This window comes from Saimiri boliviensis, chromosome 13 (genome assembly GCF_048565385.1).
Source record: "Saimiri boliviensis isolate mSaiBol1 chromosome 13, mSaiBol1.pri, whole genome shotgun sequence".
NCBI classification, from domain to species: Eukaryota; Metazoa; Chordata; class Mammalia; order Primates; family Cebidae; genus Saimiri; species Saimiri boliviensis.
In genome coordinates, this window is record NC_133461.1 from 99,791,844 (window position 1) to 99,815,564 (window position 23,721).

General features: G+C 39.0%; 1 protein-coding gene and 1 long non-coding RNA gene across 2 annotated transcripts in view; one reads left to right on the forward strand and one right to left on the reverse strand.

Moving 5' to 3' along the window:
* Nucleotides 1-14,391, forward strand: part of ADAM7 (ADAM metallopeptidase domain 7) — a 77,374-nt gene extending 62,983 nt beyond the window's left edge. Inside the window, exon 21 of the mRNA XM_074384310.1 lies at nt 14,119-14,391. Coding sequence (XP_074240411.1) covers nt 14,119-14,391 — 273 coding nt within the window. The remainder of the gene's footprint in view (nt 1-14,118) is intronic.
* The window catches only part of LOC141580869 (uncharacterized), a 602,033-nt gene that overhangs the window by 222,349 nt on the left and 355,963 nt on the right, over nt 1-23,721 (reverse strand). The gene's annotated exons all lie outside the window — the stretch shown is intronic.

Sequence of the window (23,721 nt, forward strand, 5' to 3'; positions counted from 1 at the left end):
TCAGATGGGTAGACTGCAAAAATTTTTTCCCATTCTGTTGGTTGCCGATTCACTCTACTGACTGTTTCTTTTGCCGTGCAGAAGCTGTGGAGTTTGATTAGGTCCCATTTGTCTATTTTGGCTTTTGTTGCCATTGCTTTTGGCGTTTTGGTCATGAAGTCCTTGCCTACACCTATGTCCTGAATGGTTTTGCCTAGATTTTCTTCTAAGGTTTTTATGGTATTAGGTCTGATGTTTAAGTCTTTAATCCATCTGGAGTTAATTTTGGTGTAAGGTGTCAGGAAGGGGTCCTGTTTCTGCTTTCTGCACATGGCTAGCCAGTTTTCCCAACACCATTTATTAAACAGGGAGTCCTTTCCCCATTGCTTGTTTTTGTCAGGTTTGTCGAAGATCAGATGGTTGTGGGTATGTTGTATTTCCTGTGAGGCCTCTGTTCTGTTCCATTGGTCTATATCTCTGTTTTGGTACCAGTACCATGCTGTTTTGATTACTGTAGCCTTGTAGTATAGTTTGAAGTCCGGTAGTGTGATGCCTCCTGCTTTGTTCTTTTTGCTTAGAATTGACTTGGCTATGCGGGCTCTCTTTTGGTTCCATATGAAGTTTAAGGTGGTTTTTTCCAGTTCTGTGAAGAAGGTCATTGGTAGCTTGATGGGAATAGCGTTGAATCTGTAAATTACTTTGGGCAGTATGGCCATTTTCACGATGTTGATTCTTCCTAACCATGAACATGGAATGTTTCTCCATCTGTTTGTATCCTCTCTTATTTCGTTGAGCAATGGCTTGTAGTTCTCCTTGAAGAGGTCCTTTACGTTCCTTGTTAGTTGTATTCCTAGGTACTTTATTCTCTTTGTAGCAATTGTGAATGGCAGTTCGTTCTTGATTTGGCTCTCTTGAAGTCTATTACTGGTGTATAGGAATGCTTGTGATTTTTGCACGTTGATTTTGTATCCTGAGACTTTGCTGAAGTTGTTTATCAGTTTCAGGAGATTTTGGGCTGAGATGATGGGGTCTTCCAGATATACAATCATGTCATCTGCAAATAGAGACAATTTGATTTCCTCCTTTCCAATTTGGATACCCTTTATTTCTTTTTCTTGCCTGATTGCTCTGGCTAGAACTTCCAGTACTATATTGAATAGGAGTGGTGAGAGAGGGCATCCTTGTCTAGTGCCAGATTTCAAAGGGAATGCTTCCAGTTTTTGCCCATTCAGTATGATATTGGCTGTTGGTTTGTCGTAAATAGCTTTTATTGTTTTGAGATACGTTCCGTCAATACCTAGTTTATTGAGGGTTTTTAGCATAAAGGGTTGTTGAATTTTGTCAAAAGCCTTCTCTGCATCAATCGAGATAATCATGTGGTTTTTGTCTTTGGTTCTGTTTATGTGGTGAATTACGTTTATGGACTTGCGTATGTTGAACCAGCCTTGCATCCCCGGGATGAATCCTACTTGATCATGGTGGATGAGCTTTTTGATATGCTGTTGCAATCGGTTTGCCAGTATTTTATTGAAGATTTTTGCATCTATGTTCATCATGGATATTGGCCTGAAATTTTCTTTTCTTGTTGAGTCTCTGCCGGGTTTTGGTATCAGGATGATGTTTGTCTCGTAAAATGATTTGGGAAGGATTCCCTCTTTTTGGATTGTCTGGAATAGTTTCAGAAGGAATGGTATCAGCTCCTCCTTGTATGTCTGGTAGAATTCAGCTGTGAACCCATCTGGACCTGGGCTTTTTTTGGGTGGTAGGCTCTTTATTGCTGCCTCGACTTCAGACCATGTTATTGGTCTATTCAGGGTTTCGGCTTCTTCCAGGTTTAGGCTTGGGAGGTTGCAGGTGTCCAGGAATTTATCCATTTCTTCCAGGTTTACTAGTTTATGTGCATAGAGTTGTTTGTAATATTCTCTGATGATGGTTTGGATTTCTGTGGAATCTGTGGTGATATCCCCTTTATCGTTTTTTATTGCATCAATTTGGTTATTCTCTCTTTTCTTTTTTATTAATCTGGCTAGTGGTCTGTCTATTTTGTTGATCTTTTCAAAAAACCAGCTCCTGGATTTATTGATTTTTTGAAGAGTTTTTTGTGTCTCTATTTCCTTCAGTTCTGCTCTGATCTTAGTTATTTCCTGTCTTCTGCTAGGTTTTGAGTTTTTTTGATCTTGCTCCTCTAGCTCTTTCAATTTTGCTGATAGGGTGTCAATTTTCGATCTCTCCTTTCTTCTCATGTGGGCACTCATTGCTATATATTTTCCTCTAGAGACTGCTTTAAATGTGTCCCAGAGATTCTGGTATGTTGTGTCTTCGTTCTCATTGGTTTTGAAGAACATCTTTATTTCTGCCTTCATTTCATTGTTTATCCAGTCAACATTCAAGAGCAAGTTGTTCAGTTTCCATGAAGCTGTGCGGTTCTGAGTTAGTTTCTGCATTCTGAGTTCTAACTCGATTGCACTGTGGTCTGAGAGACTGTTTGTTATGATTTCTGTTCTTTTGCATTTGCTGAGGAGTGATTTATTGCCAATTATGTGGTCAATTTTAGAGTAGGTGTGATGTGGTGCTGAGAAGAATGTATATTCTGTGGATTTGGGGTGGAGAGTTCTGTAAATGTCTATTAGGTTTGCTCGTTCCAGGTCTGTGTTCAGGTCCTGGATATCCTTGTTGATTTTCTGTCTGGTTGATCTGTCTAATATTGACAATGGGGTGTTAAAGTCTCCCACTATTATTGTGTGGGAGTCTATGTCTCTTTGTAAGTCATTAAGAACTTGCCTTATGTATCTGGGTGCTGCTGTATTGAGTGCATATATATTTAGGATCGTTAGCTCTTCTTGTTGCAGTGATCCTTTTACCATTATGTAATGTCCTTCTTTGTCTCTTTTGATCTTTGTTGCTTTAAAGTCTATTTTATCAGAGATGAGAATTGCAACTCCTGCCTTTTTTTGCTCTCCATTGCTTGGTAGATCTTCCTCCATCCCTTTATTTTGAGCCTTTGTGTATCCTTGCATGTAAGATGGGTTTCCTGGATACAGCACACTGATGGGTTTTGGCTTTTTATCCAATTTGCCAGTCTGTGTCTTTTGATTGGGGCATTTAGTCCATTGACATTTAGGGATAGTATTGTTATGTGTGAATTTGATGCTGTCATTTTGATGCTACCTGGCTGTTCTGTTGGTTAGTTGATGCAGATTCTTGATTGTGTTGCTGCTTTTTTACCATTTGGTGTGTTTTTGGAGTGGCTGGTACTAGTTGTTCCTTTATATGTGTAGAGCCTCTTTCAGGAGTTCTTGTAGAGCAGGTTTGGTGGTGATGAAATCTCTGAGTGCTTGCTTGTTCACAAAGGATTTTATTTTTCCTTCACTTATGAAGCTGAGTTTGGCTGGATAGGAGATTCTGGGTTGAAAGTTCTTTTCTTTAAGGATGTTGAATATTGGCCCCCAGTCTCTTCTGGCTTGTAGGGTTTCTGCTGAGAGATCTGCTGTGAGTCTAATGGGCTTCCCTTTGTGGGTAACCCGACCTTTCTCTCTGGCTGCCCTTAGCATTTTCTCTTTCATTTCAACCCTGGTGAATCTGACGATTATGTGCCTTGGGGTTGCTCTTCTTGAGGAATATCTCTGTGGTGTTCTCTGTATTTCCTGGATTTGAATATTGGTCTGCCTTGCTAGGTTGGGGAAGTTTTCCTGGATAATATCCTGAAGAGTATTTTCCAGCTTGGATTCATTCTCTTCATCACATTCAGGTACACCTATCAGACGTAGATTAGGTCTTTTCACATAGTCCCACATTTCTTGAAGATTTTGTTCATTCCTTTTTGCGCTTTTTTCTCTGTTCTTGCCTTCTCTTTTTATTTCATTGAGTTGGTCTTCGACCTCTGATATCCTTTCTTCTGCTTGGTCAATTCGGCTGTTGAAGCTTGTGCATGCTTCACGAAGTTCTCGTGTTGCGTTTTTCAGCTCCATCAATTCACTTATTCTCCTCTCTATGCTGTCCATTCTCGTCAGCAGTTCGTCCAATCTTTTTTCAAGGTTCCTATTTTCTTTGCGATGGGTTAGAACATGTTCTTTTAGCTCATTGTAGTTTCTTACTACCCATCTTCTGAAGTCTGATTCTGTCATTTCATCACCCTCCTTCTCCATCCGGTCTGGTTCCCTTGCTGGTGAGGAGTTGTGATCACTTTTAGGAGGAGAGGTGTTCTGGTTTCGGGAGTTTTCATCCTTTTTACGCTGGTTTCTACCCATTTTTGTGGGTTTATCCACCTGTTGTCTGTCTCTGTCCCAGGGAGTTGGAGCTTTATGAGTTTCCGTTGCACTACTGCCTTTTTTGATTTTTTTTTTTTCAGGTCGGACCCGCCCAGCTAGCAGCACGCCTAGCCTCTGCCTGCCCGCAGGGGCTTTGCTGAGCTGCTGTGGGCTCCGCCCAGCTGCCCTGAGCTCTTCCCTGTAGTCCTTTTTATATGGGCGTAGTTAGAACTGTCTGGGCAATGGTGGCCCCGCCTCTGTTATGGCGGACTCTCTGTGTTGTGGCAGGTTGCCTCGACAACGGCGGGTTGCCTCGGCAACGGCAGCCTGCCTCCGTAGCAGTGGAGAGTCTCAGTAATGGCGGAAGCCCCTCCCCCACGGAGCCGGACCCTCCTGGTTCAGCTGTGCTTGGTTTGAAGGGCTCAACCCAGAGGGTTTCCAATTACTGTTTTTGTTTTCGTTGTTGTTGGGGGTGGAGGGGTGGGACCAACCGAGCCTGATCACCTGGCTCCCTGACTCAGGGTCTTTTCTTTTAAGTTGAACAATCCCGCGTTCCGGTCGCTTGTTGAAAAGGCGCCGGGATCTCCCGTGCTGCGACTTACGGAGTCGGCTCGAACCGCGGCGCCGGCTCCTGGCGGATTTTTTGCCTAGGAATCTCCTGGCCTGGCTCGCTATTTCAGATGAATGGGCTATTCTGCCGTCTCAAGGCTCTGCTCGCCAGCTAAGAGGGCTCCCGGACCAGTGTCTTTTGTACGGAGAACCGCAGCAACAGGGAGTGGTCACAGCAGCCGCACGGGCGGAATCAGCCCCGCGGGGGCCAAAACAGCCGCACCGGCTGGGACTGCGACGCTGGCGACCCCTCTGCCTGGGTATCTCCTGGTCTGTGGGCAATAAGAGTTCGTCTGGAAATGCGGCGTCCACTCACCCTCTGCACTTTCACTGGGAGCTGAAGTCCTGAGCTGTTCTTAGGCGGCCATCTTGAAAGTCGGATCAGAAAAATAAATTAATGTGACACAGCACCAAAGAGGAAGACAGTAGATAAAATTGCCCAGGGGAAGGAAGAGGAAGTGTGTAACGCTTGTTAGAATGGAGAAGGCATCAGAGAGGCAACTTTTAATCAAGGTCGTAACAAAGGTACAGTGGTTTGCCAAGCAGAGAATTAGCATTCCAGGGAGAAGCAGTGAGATTAAGCTGTGAGTTTAATACCTGAGTTTGATGCATCAGATCATGAAAGTATGTTACTGTAATTATATCATAAGGTATATAGGAAAGCATGGCATGAGAGTAGATCAAAGTAGAATACCTAGGGTATTCTATGCTGTGGTTACCTGTTGTTCTTGTTTCAGACAAGGTCTTGCTACGTTGCCCAGGCTGAAGAGCAATGGCACAGTCTCAGCTGACTGTGACCTCCACCTCCCATGTTCAAGTAGTTTTCTTGCCTCAGCCTCCCGTGTAGCTGGGACTACAAATGTATACCACCATGCCCAGCTAATTTTTTTTTTTTTTATTTTTTGAAGAGGCAGAGTTTCACCATGTTGGCCAGGCTGGTCTCAAACCCCTAGCCTCAAGTGATATGCCCGCCTCGGCCTCCCAAAGTGCTGGGATTACAGGTGTGAGCCACCGTGCCTGTCCTGCTGTGAAGATCTTAAAGACAACTGACTTGGTAAATTAATTTAAATGAAAGTAACAAGGTAAAATTTGTTTTAGCGGGAAAGAAAGTCATGATTTTGAAGGTTGGATGAGAGAACACTACTTTGCTCTCCAAGTTAGAAAATATGAAACCTCAGAGAGACAGGGGTGGTAGAAACATAGATTAAGGGAGGGCTTCAATAGTTATTTTTTGATTGGGTGAGGGAACAGGGATGAGGTGGAGGGCAGAGTTGATGTTGTCTTCTATGTTTCTGATTTGTGTGGATGAAGCTTCATTGGTTCCTTCACCAAGAAAAGAAAAGAAAAGCGAAGCTGCTTAGATTGGAGATGACAACGGAACTTACGTTTGATGCATTTTTAACTTTCTTATGTAAATAAATATAGTGAGTTAATATAATGATAAAAGTATACTGGTAAGCTTATATAATAAGATTGGGGTAAGTAGGATACCTATCACCTTAAATATTTAACTATTTTATGCAAGAAACATTCAAATTATTTTTTCCAGGTACTTTGAAATGTGATGTACCATTGATGAATGCTAAGTGTAGATACCCTATTCATGTATCCTGAAAATAGGAACACCTATTGTATATCGACCAAAATATCTAAAAAAATTATACTGAGAAATAATTACTCAGATAAGTTTTCCTAACAAAATGATTACTTAAAAATATGCATTCAATTTTACTCATTTATTGTGCTAACAGTTGACTGTCTACAACCTTGGACTACGAGCACAGTGTGTATAGTACAGGGTAGATTTATCAAATACTGTTTTAGATTTAAAAGCAACATGTTCCTTTTACAAGGTATGAAAACAAAGCCCAGTGAAGTTAAACAACTAGTGGAAAATAAACAAGATGTGGATAATTCTGCAAACAGGATCCAGTTCCATTTGCTCCTCATGTAGTACATGGTCCCCGCTCATCTGCAGGCTATTTCAACATTTCTCTGCAGACTGCAAGGACTTTATAGCTCTCCTGAGTAAGCCTCTCTAGAACTTTCACTCTAAGCCCCAATAAAGGCCTCTCAAGGGAGAAAGTTACAGTCCCCTCAAGCAAGAAAGGCATTCTATTTGAAAAGAAAGAATGACATTTTTATCCTATTCTATCTTCCTTGTTTCCCTGTCTTAGAATGCCAAGTCCAGTGTAAATGTTTAATATCTTTTATATCTTCCATGTCTCTACATGAATTTTTGAACATACTGAATATTATAGTGTTTTGATATCCTAGTCTGCTAAATCAAACATCTGTGTCTGTTCTAGGTTAATTTTGATTAAGGTTTTTTTTTGTTTGTTTGTTTTTGTTTTTTTAATGTAAGATGTCTACTTTGGCCTTACTTTCTGTTATGAGTAAAAGCTCCCTGAGGCCTCACCAGAAGCAGATGCTGCCACACTTTCTGCCCAAAAACAGCTCACATTTCCTGTGGAAGTACGAGCCAGTTAAACCTCCTTTCTTAACTATCCTATCTCAGGTATCTCTTTATAGCTGTGTGAGAATGAACTAATACATTCTGTGAAATATAGCTGCATTCCTTCACTGGATCCATAGCTCCTCCTCACCTCAGGGAATCTGCTGGGCTCTGCCTGGGTTCCCCCTTCTTTGTGCTGCAGCCTGAAAACTCTCAAGGCTGGGAAACTCTCAAGTTTGGGAAACCAGATAGTTCACCTCCTTCATTTCCAGTCTCTCAGGATTCATCAGCCTTCACTGTTGGAGGGCTTGTACCTTGAATTGTTGTTTTCATACTATTTGCCCTTTAAGCTTTTTCAGTTGTTCCAGATAAGAGGGTAAATCTGGTCCCTGTTTCTCTAGTTAGTGCCTGGTTGGATACAAGTAGAGTGAAGCTGAATTGTAGCTTCCCTAGCCGGCAAAATAGCGAACAAGAAAGCTATAAAAATATACCTGGTACAAAATGCCAAAAGGCTCTGAAAAGTTCTGGAAATTTTTAAACTTTTAAATGCACTGCTGTTTTGATAAGAAAGTAAAGGTTATTCTGAGTCCAGAAACAATGAGAAACATAAATCCAGAAATGTAAGCTAAATACGAACCACTTTAATCCCTACCTCAATGTTTGATCTCACAATAAGGTTCCTGTGAACATGAGACTATGTTTCAGAAAATCACAGAATAGAACTGGAACTAAGTCATCCAGAGCAAGGGTCAGTAGAAAAAGTAAACAACAATGTTAAGACTCACAAATATGACCAGGTGAGGTGGCTCATTGCTGTAATCCCAGCAGTTTGGGAGACTGAGGCAGATGGATCATCTGAGATCAGGAGTTCGAGACCAACCTGGCCAACATGGTGAAACCCCGTATCTACTAAAAATACAAAAATTACCTGGACTGCTGGTGGGCACCTGTAATCCAAATTACTCGAGAGGCTGAGGCAGGAGAATCACTTGAACTCAGGAGATGGAGGTTGCAGTGAGACAAGTTCGCATCGTTGCACTCCAGCCTGGGTGGCAAGAGCAAAACTCTGTCTCAGGAAAAAAAAAAAAAAAAGTCTCACAAATATTAATTTTGGAAGTAATCGACTCAAAATATAAAATAAGTACATTCATTATATTTAAAAAGTTATAGGATGACCAGAAAAATAGAAATATCAAATAAAAAATAGCCTGAATATTTAAAACATACATAACATAGTTGAAATTTAAAATGCAGTGAATGTGTTGAACAGCATTTTGGATGTAACCAAAGAGATGCTTAGTGAGCTTTATGGCAATTCTAAAGAAGGTATTCTAAAATACAGCATACAGAGATATAGTTGAAAAATAAAAGAATAGTTGAAAGATATAAGAGAAAGTAAAAAGGTGTAACATATCTAACTGAAGTGATGAGAGAATGGATTGGCATTTTTCAAATAACAATGGATAAATATGTTTCAGTAAAGTGAAAAAGAAGGACATGAGAAAGAAAAGAAAAAAATATCTTCAAAACTAGAGCATTTGAGTTTCCACACAAAAAATACTCTTCTTAGAAGTCATAGTAAAATTTCAAATCACAGAGTTTAAAGTGAAGAACCCAATACCTCCAAGAGAAAATACAGGTTATAAAAAAGGGATTAGAAATAGGATGGCATGATATTTCTTAATGCAGCTTGGGAAGTCAGAAGAAAAGGGAGCAAAGCTTTCAAGAGTTGAAGGAAAATGCTCATCAGACTGCACTGTCTTCGTTGCCAGACAGCATATAATTCCTAAAACCAACAAAGGTACAAATGGAATTACAAGTAACTTACTTAGATATATGGAAGTAGCTGGTGGTGGGAATATAAAAGTAGGGAATGTTTAGTACATAACAAGTGAGAATCAGAAGTGGTAACATATGGGACAGAAGCTCCTGTATTTCATTATAAATCTTTGGATACTATTTGATATCTTAAACTATGTGTACATTTTATGAAAAAAATTCTATTTTCAAAGAAGGTAAAGTATCCATCACAAGATACAGTGAGCTAATTAAGAAATTCGACTTATGGTTCATACAACTGAGTAAGTAACTTACATAATCTTGCTAAAAACTTAATATTTTTATTTCTTGGTTGAAATAATATGAGTTGTATTTTTTTTGGTCTTCGGTGCATAAAGATCAAAATATCTAATATTATATCTATTATTATATGACATGTTTAATATATATAGGTGCCTATGGATGTGTGGATGGATAGATGATAGATCATACATACATATATATATATATATATATTTGTTGTGATTGTGGTTATAGTTGTTGTTGTTTGTTTGTTTGTTTGTTTCTGAATTTCAAGTTGGCTTCCTTATTGGAGAATTTGTAGAATGAAGGAGTATGTCCACAAGGTTGGTTCAAGGAAGACCAGGACTGTCCCTTTATTATCTCTACTTTATGCCAGAAAGACCATGTGAAATTGTGACTCACAGACAATGTTGAGGCTGAGCCAGAGAAGCATGTGCAAAGTGGGTCCTTAAAATTGCAACAGAGGAAGCATCAAGAGTTCACATATTGAAATCAACTAGAATTGGAAAGCTAGGCAATTTGGGGAGAACTGGCTGAGACGAGGGAAGAAAATAAGAAGTGGCCTGGAATTATTCCAGAATGAGAGCCAATGTCTGCCAGCAGGCTTGTACAAATTCTCCATAGATGTTTGCATAAGTGAGTTCTTCCATTTAAAAAAGATAGGACAAAAAATGACTTTAGTCTGTCGTACAACAGGAGACTTCAGAATTAGAACCAATACATACAGACCTAAACACACAAAGGATTGAATTTTGAAATTCAATCCATGGTCTCTATGAGCCCGCCAAATAGATTAAATTACCGGTCTGCAAGTGATCAAGACAAAGCTCTTTGTTGCAATGATGAAACAGCATCACTGGATGACAGCATAACTATTCTCTGACTTGACAAAATATCTACATCCTGCCTTTGACTAAAAAGCCTAGCACTGAAGGCTCATTTCTTCTAGGTAACAGGCACACTTCTTTGCTTTAAGAAGCAATGTTAATACAGGAAGGTTAAAATCAAGGCTTTAGTAATAACACAATGATTTTTAAAATAGTTTTACTATTTTAATTAGACCCAATGATTAGAATGTCTTGCATTACATTGCAGTACTCAGAATATGAGAATTCAATTTTCCTTTAGTCACTAAGATAATAATTTTTATGAGTGTATTCAAAGGATGTGCATATATATTAGAGAAGGTAGGAGATGGTTTTTAGATGAATAGTTATATCACAAGAAAAGTTTTAAAATGCACTAAGCTAGTGATATTAATACTTGCATTCATTTGTTAAAATCTTTCCCTTTTTCACAGTCAAATGTCCTGCTTATGCATGTATGGTTTTTTCCCCCATTAAAAGAGGTGTAAAGTTTTTCTTTAGGAAAGTTGCATTTTGACAAGATATTAGAAATAAAAGAAATACAAGTGTTATTTTAGTATTATTTCAGTATTTTTTAAGATCTGGGGTACTTGTTTAAGAAAGTCAGTGATAGCCCCCAAAATGGATTTCTAATAGGTCCTCAGAGTATGATTGAAAAGGTCATGTCAAGACAGAGTCAGCAGTACACCTTGGCAGTGAGTGAGTTCGAATTGGCTTAGGAGATGGGATTGTATTTATCTGAAAGGAAGCATAACAGATATTTTAAATAATCCTTGCTCTTGGGAACTTATATTAGTTTAGGAAGAAGGACTAATATGTACAGGAAAACAATCCCATGGTAAGTGGCACACATTAACCTTAAATAGACTGACTGCACAGGGTGATCTATCCTTATATGTGAGTTTGTGTGTTTGAAACTGAAGGATATTGTGAAATACTATTTTTTCAGGCTCTAAGCATGGGTCATTGTGGGAAATAGAAAACAAAAGAGGCAAGGAGGTTATCAAATTTATCTTTATAAAGCCACATAATTTACTAGTTAAAATCAATGGGGATTTTCTGTAGTAATCTACAAATTAGTAATTATTTTTAAGATGGAAACATGAGAGACACCTGACTTGCCATCCTCATTCTCAGAACAGCAGATGGCTCATTTGAGATCTTAGAACAGATGCAGAACCATAACACAGGCTCTTCTTCCATAACAAGGGGATCACATACTCTTCCTCTAACACAGAAGCTGGATCATGAAGGGCATTGCCAACCTCACTGCCCACCTCTCATCTTAGTAAAAAATCTACTCGGAGTTTTCAGAACATCTTGTGTATTACTGGAGAGGAGGCACATAGGATGAAGGTACCTGATGATGTCTACTTCAATGTGTCTTCTGTATTGAATATTAAGTACAAGAGTAAAATCCTAAAGAAAACTTTGGAAGAACACTAGACTAAGTAGGAAGCTTTCTATATCCAATTGTGGTGAAATTTTTGGCTTGTTTTATTTTCTCAGTTTTTCATGACTTGATTGTGAATGAGAATAGCCATTTCTCCTGCTATAACACTGTGCTCCAAAGTAAGAACATGGTACTAGATCTGCTGTATATATATCTCAAAGCATTGCTTCTTGCTTGGGTGATCTTTCTCTTCAGTTCACTTCACATAAAATGTCTCAAAGTAATTGTAATTCCTGTTCATGACATTCTAACATACTTACCAGTGAGAGAATATATGCCAGATACAGAAAATGTAACAGTTGTTTTTCCCCATGTTAAATGTATGAACACAAGGGAAATGAGATACACAGAAAGTAGCTTCCAGCAAGGATATTGTCGTTGTGTCATTCATTAGAAGTTTTATGGGGATAAAACAGTCATAGCCAGATAGTTGTTTTTATATATAACTAAGTTTTATGAAATCCAGCTTTCAAAGGCTACTAAGCCATCAACAAAAATTTAATTGGCACCTACTATGTGTTCAGCCCTCAGAAAGACTATGAAATATACATGATAACTGTTGTTAACTTTAAAATAATGAGGTTTATCAATTTGGAAAAGAGAGCTTTAATTCTCATAAAGGGTTGCAGCCTAAAGGGTGACCATTCTGACAGACTGGGAAGCATACCCTCTGATCAGAAGCTAAAAACACACCTCAAGGGAGGGGCAAAAGGAACAGGAATTTATGCTAAGCAGGGTGGCCAAATATGTATAGACGGAAAGCTATGGCAGTCATGTATATTTATGAAAAGAAAAACGTGTGCATGCACAGTTGAGTTTCATGATCCTTCATGAGTATAAATGGCTGCAAAAGCATGACCCCAAGGTGGAGTTTTCAGCCATTTAATGGCCAAAGGTGAAGCAGACAACATAAAAACCCTCATTATACATTCTTTATAGACTGGCCAAAGCCACTTCATGGTTGGTGGGTTCTTATCAGGAAGGAATGTGGTTGTTGTTTTGTTGAAACTGCAAAAGGGTAGAGCAGTATCCAGCGGTTGGTTGACATCACTGGTAGAGTCTTTTGAAAGGGCTGGTTTCTGTTTTTCTCTTAGGGAAGAAAGCTTAATAGCAGTTTGCCAAGGAAGGTGTGTAATGAGGCATGTCTAACCTCCCATCCCATCATACCTGAGAACTCAGTTTTCAAGGTTTCTCTGAGGTCTCCTTGGACAAGAAGAGTTCCATTCAGTCAGTTGGGAGGCTTAGAATTTCACTGTTATTTCTCATAATAAAAACAGAAAGCAGTTTTTATCTATTTAGATTGTGAAAATAAGATCTACCTATATATAATACAAAGTATGTCATTCAAAGCTTGATATAGTACACAGTATATAGTTTTATATAATGTAAACATCCCAGGTCTCCTTACAGTGTGACTTCAAAATAGAGGCAGAGGAGCGAAATCGTTAAAACTGCTGGCTCTGCAGTGAAGCCACTCAAGTTAGACTTCTCAGTTCTGAAACATACTAGTGGCATGTTTCTGAGCCATTACTAAGGCTTTCACTGCTTCCCCATAAGCTTCACTGGTAGGTACTGAATAATACCTACCTTTGAATGTAGTAGGGATTCACTCAGTGTGTGGTGGTGGCAAAAATATTAAGGGAAAAATATTAGAGAAAGTTTTAAAATATAGTCACAAACTTTCTTGGAAGGCCAAGAAGTTTGCATAGTTTTAGTAGAAGTTTTGGTTGAAGGCAGCCTAAATCCTCTTTACATTTAGTTAATAAGAAAAGCAAATGGCTAGGTTATATGGGGGAGTTTACATGAATAACTTGTTTACTCATGTGGTCTTAAAAGTAACCCTTTGAACTGGATGGCTCTCTTGGGGGAAGGTCAACCAGGGACATTACCCACTAATGGTCCTTGCTTTGGGCATCAGAACCTGTCCTTTAATCCTTACTCTAGTGGTGTTAACTCAGAGTTTTTCTCATTTAATGTGTGCTGAAAAAAGGCTGGAGAGACCAGCAAGTGGAGGGCCAATGAAACTGTTTACGGCACTCTGCAGGGTGCCCATAAGCTGCCTGGACGCACTCAGCTGAACTGGCAAAGCATAGCATCTGTGTGTTAGAGTACTTTATTCATCCGTCATTGAGTCAGGGTCTGCAGGACAGAGCCCCACAGGTGGTGACCCTGACAAAATGTATTCCATTTGTAATAGTTGTGGGAGTCCTATGGGGATTCACAGGTACCCAACAAATCACAGAGGTGGCTACAGTCATGCACGTTTATGTTGTTTGTCCACCCAAGCTTATGCTTTCTCCTTTCTGCTATCTCATCCCAGCACTGTGCACACCAGATCATTCAGAACTTTCAATCATCAGGATGCTTCTGCTGGATACTCTCTACGTAATTGTCAGCTTCACTTTATACCCTTTTTTCTTGCCCAAGGATGCTGTGGACAACAGCAATGAACATTTTCTTTCCGGGGCTTCCTTTGGAGTTTGTCCAGTAGGAGACACAATAGCCAGAAGTTTGGAAATGGAAGACTGGGATTGGGCTTTTCATTCTCCCAAGTCTTTTCACACAGGGCTATGGGTTGGGAAGTTGCTGTGCTACTTTATTAAAGTCCACAGCACTTGTCAAGCAGCCCTGTCCCCTACAGCAACTTCCTCACACCTTTCTCTTCCAGCAAAAGTTCGTTCCCTTTGCCCTCTAGGATAAGGGTGGTAAGGACTAGATGCTGCTGATAGCCTTGGGGTTCTTCAGCATCCTTTTTGATCTTCCTGAAACCCTAAATATCCCTTTTTGAAAAATGGCAAATCATCCTCTTCCTGGTACTCCTTTCATTTATACTTATCAGTTATCCCCCATTCAAGTGCAGCACCTGTGACCTGCCTGGGCTCTGACTTTTGACAATGTCAAAATTCTGCTGAGTTTCGTGCCAAAGGAAAGGAAGGAATGTATTCACTCTCTTTTCCAACTTGGTGTCACATGCAATTATATGGAGCCCAAAGCAGATCAGGCTATATCCAGGAAACTCAAACAGTTACACCAAATCTCATAAAACTCAATTCCCTACAATCTTAGAAAAGAGGCAAAAAAATAAAAACATAAAAATAAGGAATCAAGTTATTCTTCCCATCCTCTATTTTCCTCATAAATCCTGCTCCTAATCACCACATTCCTCCCAGGCATAAAACAAAAATTACATTGCCTGCCTACGAATACAAAGAGGCTCAGCTGACAGGAGCAAGAGTTGGGGAGGCTTGGCTTACAGGGCATTTAGCTTATCCAAGCAGAACGTTCTCAGTTCTAATAATAGAAGCAGGGAGAAGTAAGAAACTGGTAATTACAAAGGTTGGACAAATCAGAAAAGGTTTTATGTACAAGACAAAATTGACTTGACCTTGACAGATAAAAAGGATTAAGGAATTTAGAGAGTATTTCAGGGAAAGGTAACATTTGTGCAAAGATAATGAGGTAGGACATTAATACATTGAGGGAAGTGGGGTTTAGGGAACACTGGAAGATGAAGTCAAACGCATAGAGGAAGCCACTTGAAGGCAGTTCTTGAAAGTTACATAGAAGTATTTACATTTAGATGTAATCAGCAACAGAAAGACATTGAAGGTTTAAAATCAACCTGAAGAGACAAGTGATAGACCACTGGAAGGAATTCTGTTTTAGTAGTTTTGTTTAGTTTAATAAGATCTTGGCACTCTGGTAGTGCTACCTTCAAAATGACCCTTTAAACTTTCTGGACAATGTAGAAACCAGTAGAAGCCAAGCCCATTCTTCCATAATGGCACATATGGAAATCTGTACATCAAAGTTAAGTGAGCCTTACAAAGAACTACAGCACTTTGCTAAAGCTCTGCTCAGTAGAAGAGAGATGACAGATAAACAGGCCTTCAACAAAGCTCTGCAGGTGAAAATTGCAAAGCTGACAAAATGTCCAGAAACTCACCCAGAAGTAGTTACCACACAAGAAAGTTTCTTAAACTGCTATTTCTTGAACAGTTATGGACAACTGTAAGAAGTACAAAATCTTGGAGGCAAAAGGAAAGCCAGCATGTTTAGACTACTTTAAAAAAGGTCAAGCTCTATGCAACATTCTTTGCATTCCCTTGTTTAGTAACAACTTTATTAAGTTTATAGGTGTTTAGTAGTTTGCTCAAGATTACACAAAAATATCTTAAATTAGAATACTCAGTCTTCATAACCAATACCTTTCACATGCTACTTACCTGGTATAACTAACAGAAATCATTTATTTGAATGTCTATGTGCTCAACCCAATTGATCTGAGTTTTCCTCTAAGAATTTTCAATGGTGTACTGCTGAGCTGTGTCTCTCTTAATTAAATCTCTGAATTAAATCAAGCCTATAGCTAAAGGAGATCTACTTCATAGTCTTTTTCTGTCTTTCTCACTGGATTTACTCATTGTTTTATTTTTTTTTCACCATGTGCGTCTGGAGGAAGTTAAAATTTGATGTCATTTATTCATTCATACTCTTATGTATTTCAGCATCTCTTATATGGAAAGCATCAATGAGAACCAAAATAAAAACTACAATCCCCCACTCAAGACATTTAAAATAAAGTGAGTGGACAATTGTGACAAGAAATGCTATTGAGCCTCTAAAGTTGTATATTCTATAGTGAAAGTTGTAAGTTGAAAGTAACCTTGCAAAATGTGTCATGTCAAATGCAATAAATTGTATGTTCTGACAAAGGAATGGAATACCTGGTTTAAGTAACAGAAATTTATGTAGGCACTGGACAGTCATTTTATATTTTGGGGGGGGAAAGCAATTTTAGTATTCCTTAAATCTGTATAGTTTCCAAATACAATTGTGAGATCATCTATACTCTCAATATGTATGTAGCATGAAAACACTGAATTTAGAACTGAAAGATACCTTTACAGTTACCTTGTTCTACCCTCTTATTTGACAAGGAGGACACGTAAGCTCAGAGAGGTGAAAATTACATACCTGGATCTGATAGAAACTGAATTCCACATTTTCTAAATTTAAACTTCCTGGTAGATTGTCACTGAACTGAACGTCGGCTAATTCCCAAATCAGTACTTCATCAGATCTCTGTAACCCAATATTGATTCATTACCTCATTTGCCAAATAAATCACAGCTCAAGCATAATGCTATGTGCTGGGTGTAAGGAGAAAAGTGACACAAAGCCCCTGACCTAGAAAAGCTTCCTTAATGTGGGAGAGGGTAAAATGCAAAGCAATACCTTTGTTAATCCATTTGGATTCACAGGGTATTAGGAAAGAACAATAAATATATTGTGGCATCTTAATTACCCATGATGCTTATTAAAATGCATGAGTATTATATAAAACATTCCAAATGAAATGCTATCAAATTCATATGACATTGTCGTAAAACCCTCAAGATATTGAATAGCTTCATTAATGATACTGTTAGAAAAATACTGCTGCATTGCAGGCAATATTCCCATTTGGAATAAACTCATTTGCACTTTTCTCCTCAGTGATGAAGCCTCTGCTTTGCCATCAGTCAATGCTCCAGAAACTCCTTAAGCTAAACCTACACTTAGGAAATAACACAGATAGGTTTCTTGACTCCTCTAAAACCTTCTAAATCTTCCCTAACAGTTGGTCCATTTGCTGAGCTGCAGAACTCACTCTTTCATGAAGGAATTTTACCTCACAGATTCAAAGAGTGGTTCAGGGCTCTATTAGTCATTGGACCATTTTTCTCATTTTTCAGGTGAGGAAACTGACACTTAAGGAAACTGGATGGTTTGCTAGCTAGCTGCCAAATGAAAGCAGATCCCTAAATACCTGGCACCTGTCTCATGTTGCTTCTACTACAATATATTGTCTGGACACCGGTCTTACTCTGTTTTGCGCTGCTGTGATAGAATATCTGGGATGGGGTAATTTACTAACAAAAAGAAGTTTATTTGCAAAACAGTTCTTGAGGTTGGGAATTCCACAATCAGGCAGCCCACCTCATTAAGGTCTCTTGCTGCTTCAACTCATGGTAGAAAGAGGGGACAGCGAAAGGAAGGGAAATTCGTAAAGAGACCAAACAAGAACAACAACAATCTGGTTTCATGCTAACTAATCCAATCCTGCAAGAACTCACTTCCCTAGATGGTATTAATCTATCCATCCCTGTGACCCAGTAACCTCTCACTAAGCTCCGCTTACCAACACTGCCATCTTGGGAATCAGATTTCAACATGAGCTTTGGCAGGAACAAACCATGTCCGAACCACAACAATACCTTCTCCAATGTAATTTTTTCATTATCAATAAACTCACAGTGACGCATTATGGCATGGGGTTCAAAAAGTGTTCTATCTATTAATTAAACACTATTCTGAGTCCACATGAATATTCCAAGCAGAGGAGCTGAAATGAGAAAGAATGACACAAACAGGGTTTTCTCTTTGTGGCACCTCTACTGGGATGGGCCTCCTTAGTCTGTCCCTTGTATTGAACATGATATCCTCTAGTGATTTATATAGAAAGCCTTGAGGGAATTTTAAGACAGAAATTCTGCTGGGTACTTTGCCTAGGCTATCTCATTCAGCCCTTACAAATCTATGAGGGGTACATATGTGAGGGGTGTGTGTGTGTGTGTGTGTGTGTGTGTGTGTGTGTGTGTGTGTCTGTCATTACCTTTCTTTTGTAGATTAAAAAACTGAGGCTCTGAGAAATTATCTGGGCAGGTCACATACCTAGTAAGGGGCAAAACTTTCAGTTTCAGAGAAACTTCGGTTTCTCTGAACCTAAACTCATGCTGCTTATTATACTGTACCAGGTTACTCATTGAAAGCACCAACTCTGCCTTGAACTTAAGCAAAAGAAATATTTGTTTTCATATAATGTAATTGTATGTGTATATTTCAGGGTTTCAAATTAACAGAACCATGTTTGAATTAATATGACATTTTGCAATTCCCAAATGTTGTGTAGTATTTTTTTGATCCATGAGGAAATGTTTCTAAGTGATTTGCAAGTCATAGCATTTTGTGTTTTCATTTGTTTGTATTGTTTTTGTCAAGGAGTAGGGGCCTGAGCAGCACTGATTTTGCTATTCTGTGGCCATAGAGGCAGGACTGAATTACAGCTTTTAAAGTTTCCTGAGTTTTCTCAATGTCCTAGATTGATAAACCCATCCATCTCAGCTCCAGAACTGGTGTAGACTCCTCAGGGCCACTGGGAACCATTGTCTAAAATACCAGGTCTCAGCCAGGTGCAGTGGCTCATTCCTGTAATCCCAGCACATTGGGAGGCTGAGGCAAGCAGATTGCTTGAGCCGAGGAGTTTCAGTCCAGCCTAGGGAAACATAAAAAACTTTGTCTACAAAAAAACAAAAATAAATTAGCTGAGCATGGTGACGCTTGCCTGTGGTCTCAAATACTCAGGAGACTGAGGTGGGAGGATCATTTGAAACTGGGAGGTTGAAGCTGCAGTGAGCTGAGATTGTGCCTCTGCCCTCTAGTCCTGGTGACAGAATGAGACTCTGGCTAAAAAAAAAATAATAATAAGATAAAAATAAATAAAGTACCAGGTATCTCTTTAAAAGAGCAAAATGAAAAACATTACCAAGATTGATATGAGAGTCACAGAAACTGATGTTTGTGATTTGTGGAAGGTTCATTACCACATTGAAATGTCAATGCCTCCATGCAACCTAATGACCCCTTGGCCTTCAGTCACCCAGTATTATGTAATGTAATAAAAATCTACTGGGTTTCAGTGGGGTAGATGATAGTGTCATGGTGTTTCAATGCTTCTGTACAGTGGCTAACACAATGGCTGCTTTCATATTCATTTCCTTGGGCTTCAGTGATTATATTTATAATCACTTTTATTTTTTATTATATAATTTGCATAAACATTGCATAGATGTTACTTTGGTTGACACTGTAAGCAGCACCAATATCCCTGCAACTCCAGTCTTGCAGCTGTCAACACTGAATATTTGGGAATGGTACATTTAAGTAAAGCCAAGGTGCCACAGAGTGTTTCTAAAACACGGGAGTTTTTTCATCTACCTCCAGCTACAGAAATAGATGTCAGTGGAAACCCAGGTAGACTATGAGCAGAATAAAAACAAGCAATAAAAAAGTGGCAAAGGAATTTTACCAGGAGATGGGAAAGAGCTGCAAGAGCAAATTCTTCTGTAAAATATTGTGGTTAAAATCTACAGGGCTGAGGTTAAAGTTTAAGCCAGGTGCTAAAAGAACTACAGATTTGCTCCTAGGTCTGCTCTGATTCTTTGAAAATACTGGACATAAAATTTGAACTCAGGTGTCTGTTTTCACAACTATAGTTTGGAGCCTATACCTATCAGTTCTAATTACAACATGTCTTGGTCTTATTTACCACACTTAGATTATAGCAGTATCTAATTCATAGATGTTAATAAAGTTAGGTCTACTGAATAAATTAGAGTTTCATCTTCTTATTGCCTGTAGTGCTCACATATAATTAAAAGGCAGCATAGTATGATGGTTAAGTGAATAGGTCGGGTCCAGAAAACCTGTATCTAATTCTTAACTACACTACTCACACATGTAAACCTGGTTAAGTTCCATAATCATTCTGTGCTGCATTTTCATCAAAGATAAATTGAAATAATGGTACCTATGTCATAAGATTGTAGAACAACTAGCTAAGTAAACATAAGTAAAGCAATTAGGGCAGAGCCTGGCATACAGAAAACACAAGTATATATTATTAAAATTGACCTCATTAAAAAGATCTTCAGTAACTCTATGATTTCCTGTTTATTCCTTTATTCCCTCCCTGACAATATTCCATTGAAACAATTTATGAATACCGAAATTGTCCAGTGAAGAGCAGGGGAAAGTGAAGGGAAGATTAACAATCAAGGAGCAAGAAAGAATAAACATTTTACACGTCCCCAGATCTCCCAAGTTGATCTCATGTCCTAAAACACAAACCAATCAATGCATTTCAAGGCGGCTCCTTTGTAAAATACAATGTATTACTCATTATAGGAATCTGGAAATGGAATGCATTTTCTCACAACTATAAAAAGGAACTAAAGGGAAGGTATGCTACTTAATTTCCTTATTTGAATTCAGTATTACAGTGTGCAGCATTTTTTACCAGAATACCCCGGGCATAAGATGTTTAGTATAAGCTTTCTCTTTGAGGCCTTTAATTTGCTGACACTTCTTCCCCATGAGTTCCCATTGCAGCCCCACTGGGGAAGTAACTTTCTGCTCCTATAGCCTGCACATAGCTTAGAGGTTTGTCTGTCTCAATTTCACATTCCACTGAGAAAAGAAAATTGTTTCCAAAAAAATAAGGCAATAAAATTCCTAATTTTGCCTTTAAGATGCATAGGTAATCTATTTAGAATGATCCCTCTTTGAACATATAGGTTTGAAATGTCTTAGGGTATCATGATTATGAGCCAATTCCTGCTCCACTCTTCCAGGCTGGACTATAGCTCTTGGGCCTATACTGTGAAGACTCAGCTCTGAGCCAGTTTAGATCAAACCAAGGGAGACTGTAAGAAAACTGGCAGCTACCCTTGGATAGGGTCAAAAATCTACCCATTGGTTTGTCTGGCTTCTAGAGTTGCCAGCCTTATATTGAGTAAAAGTTATTCCTTCCTGGCCAGTCCAAGAACCTCAGGATAGGGTCAAGAATCAGCCCATGGTTTGTTTGCAGTGATTCATAGACATCTACTTGTCAATGAGCCGCAATCTCTTCCATGAGTTTCCAGACCATATATTTGGGATTCTGCCTCTGTTTCCTGAGTTGCCCTTGATTTGTACTCCCAGTTTCCTGATGGCATTGGAAATTGGAGCTGAAATCCAGCTGATACAGAGAGGACCGTGACATACCACTTCATCCTCATTTTTTATTTGCTTTGGGGACTGAATCACTTTTCTCTATTTTATATGTTGGTTTTTATTTTGTTCAAAACCACATGGGCCACCTGGAACCACGACATTGATTGCTATTTACCAGGTATATCTTCACTATATAGAAGCTCTTTGTTTTGCACCACTCATTAGATCAGACCCCACTATAAACTGACAGCTCAAATCAAGAAGTAATTAATGCTACTTATAGTTACTCTCATTCATAAGTGTTTATGCTCTCAGAGATAGCACCACATTTGGGTTTGTTAGCTCTGGCCTGGCTTATGTCTACTCACTCGTGTCCTCACTGAGCAACTACAGATGGTTGGTTCATCATGCCCCACGGAAAGGCCCATCATGGTCCTACTTCATTAAAATAAGAATCACAGACACACACACACACACACACACACACACACACACACACATACATATAGAAAAAATATTCCCAGTGTTACTCACAATAGAAATACAAGTACATAGCTAGACACGGTGAATCACACCTGTAACCCCGGTACTTTGGGAAGCTGAGGTAGGTGGATCATGAGGTCAAGAGATTGAAACCATCCTGGCCAACATGGTGAAAACCCGTCTCTACCAAAAATACAAAAATCAGCTGAGTGTGGTGGCGCGGGCCTGCGGTCCCAGCTACTCAGGAAGCTGAGGCAGGAGAATCACTTGGACACAGGCTGGAGGTTGCAGTGAGCTGAGATCGCACCACTGCATTCCAGCCTGGTGATAGAGCATGACTCCGTCTCAAAAAAAAAAAAAAAAAAAAAAAAAAAAAGAAAGAAAAGAAAAAAATACCTGTACACATGTACAAAAATGTCATAGCAGGATTATTCTTTATTTCAAATCATTTAGCAACAGAATGTATAAATAAATAATGGGATATTCATGTAGTAGATAGAGTACTACACAAGAATAAATAAACATAGTTTATTAGTACAGGCAACATTATAGATAAATTTCATATGCATAAATGAGTAGAAAAAGCCAAGCACAAAAGGAAATATACTCAGTTGTTGTCCCTGTATAAAGGGCAAAAAGCAGACAAAACTAAGTGGCTATAGTGATTATCTCTGAGAAACAAGAAGAGACACAGGGCACGAGAGTTAGGGAGTAAACATGAATAAATCACAAACTCCACCTTCTAGGAGCTTACAGACTTCAGAGAATAGGAAAATGTAAACAGAGGTTTATGAAATTAGAAGTAGCACCTTCAGGGGCAGCAAGCAGAGAGCCTTTCCTTTGACTCCTAAGGTTCCCTAGAGATCTGGAAGGCTTTTATTTTATGACAGAGTTTATATTACAGTGAATACTAGAAATTGTCATTCAGCTGCTAGAACTTAACAAATGAATTTCGGGCATCCTGGGATGTAGATGTTTCATTACAGTCCCTCTGTAAAAAGACAGACATCTTCATATTCAATATCGGTGGACTTTTCTGAATATGTATTCTAATTATAACATTATTAATATGGTTTCCTGCAATTAAGCTTCCTGCTATTTGATTTGGGGGCTACAGATTTATAAATAGCACAGAATCTTCCCCTTGGCTATTTATCCACCCTCATTTTATCAATATTTTCTGGCGAACAGATGATACCAAAGTCTATAGTTTTAGCCTCAACATGCCTGCCCTCCTGTCAAGCATGCTTGTTACATGTGACCACTTCAACACTTCCTCAGCTTGCACAGCTTGTCCACAATACTATTCTTTCTCCCTCTAAAATCCGTTGAGTCCATTCTCTCCTCCCCTCCTTGATAATTATCATTCTGCTTGCCACCCCATGCCTATTCCCGGACAATTGCTGCCACCACCTAATCAGAATTCACAATGACAATTTGTATCCATCATAACTGTGACCCTTCAAGGCCATGAATACATTGATGCCATTCTTTTGCTTAAAAACATTAGTATCTCCCAATTGCTAACTGAATGCAATCAAAGCCCCTGGGCCTGCCCTTCAAAGTTGATTTCAAACAATCTCACTGATGCCTTTTAGTGCTCTACTTCTTACATGGGATTCTTGTAACTAGACTGATTTTCTCAACCTTTGCTGTGTATAGTCTTACTAAAGATATTTTGTTTCCTCTATTCATAATTGACCCTCGGCCATGGATTTGTATCTTCCAATC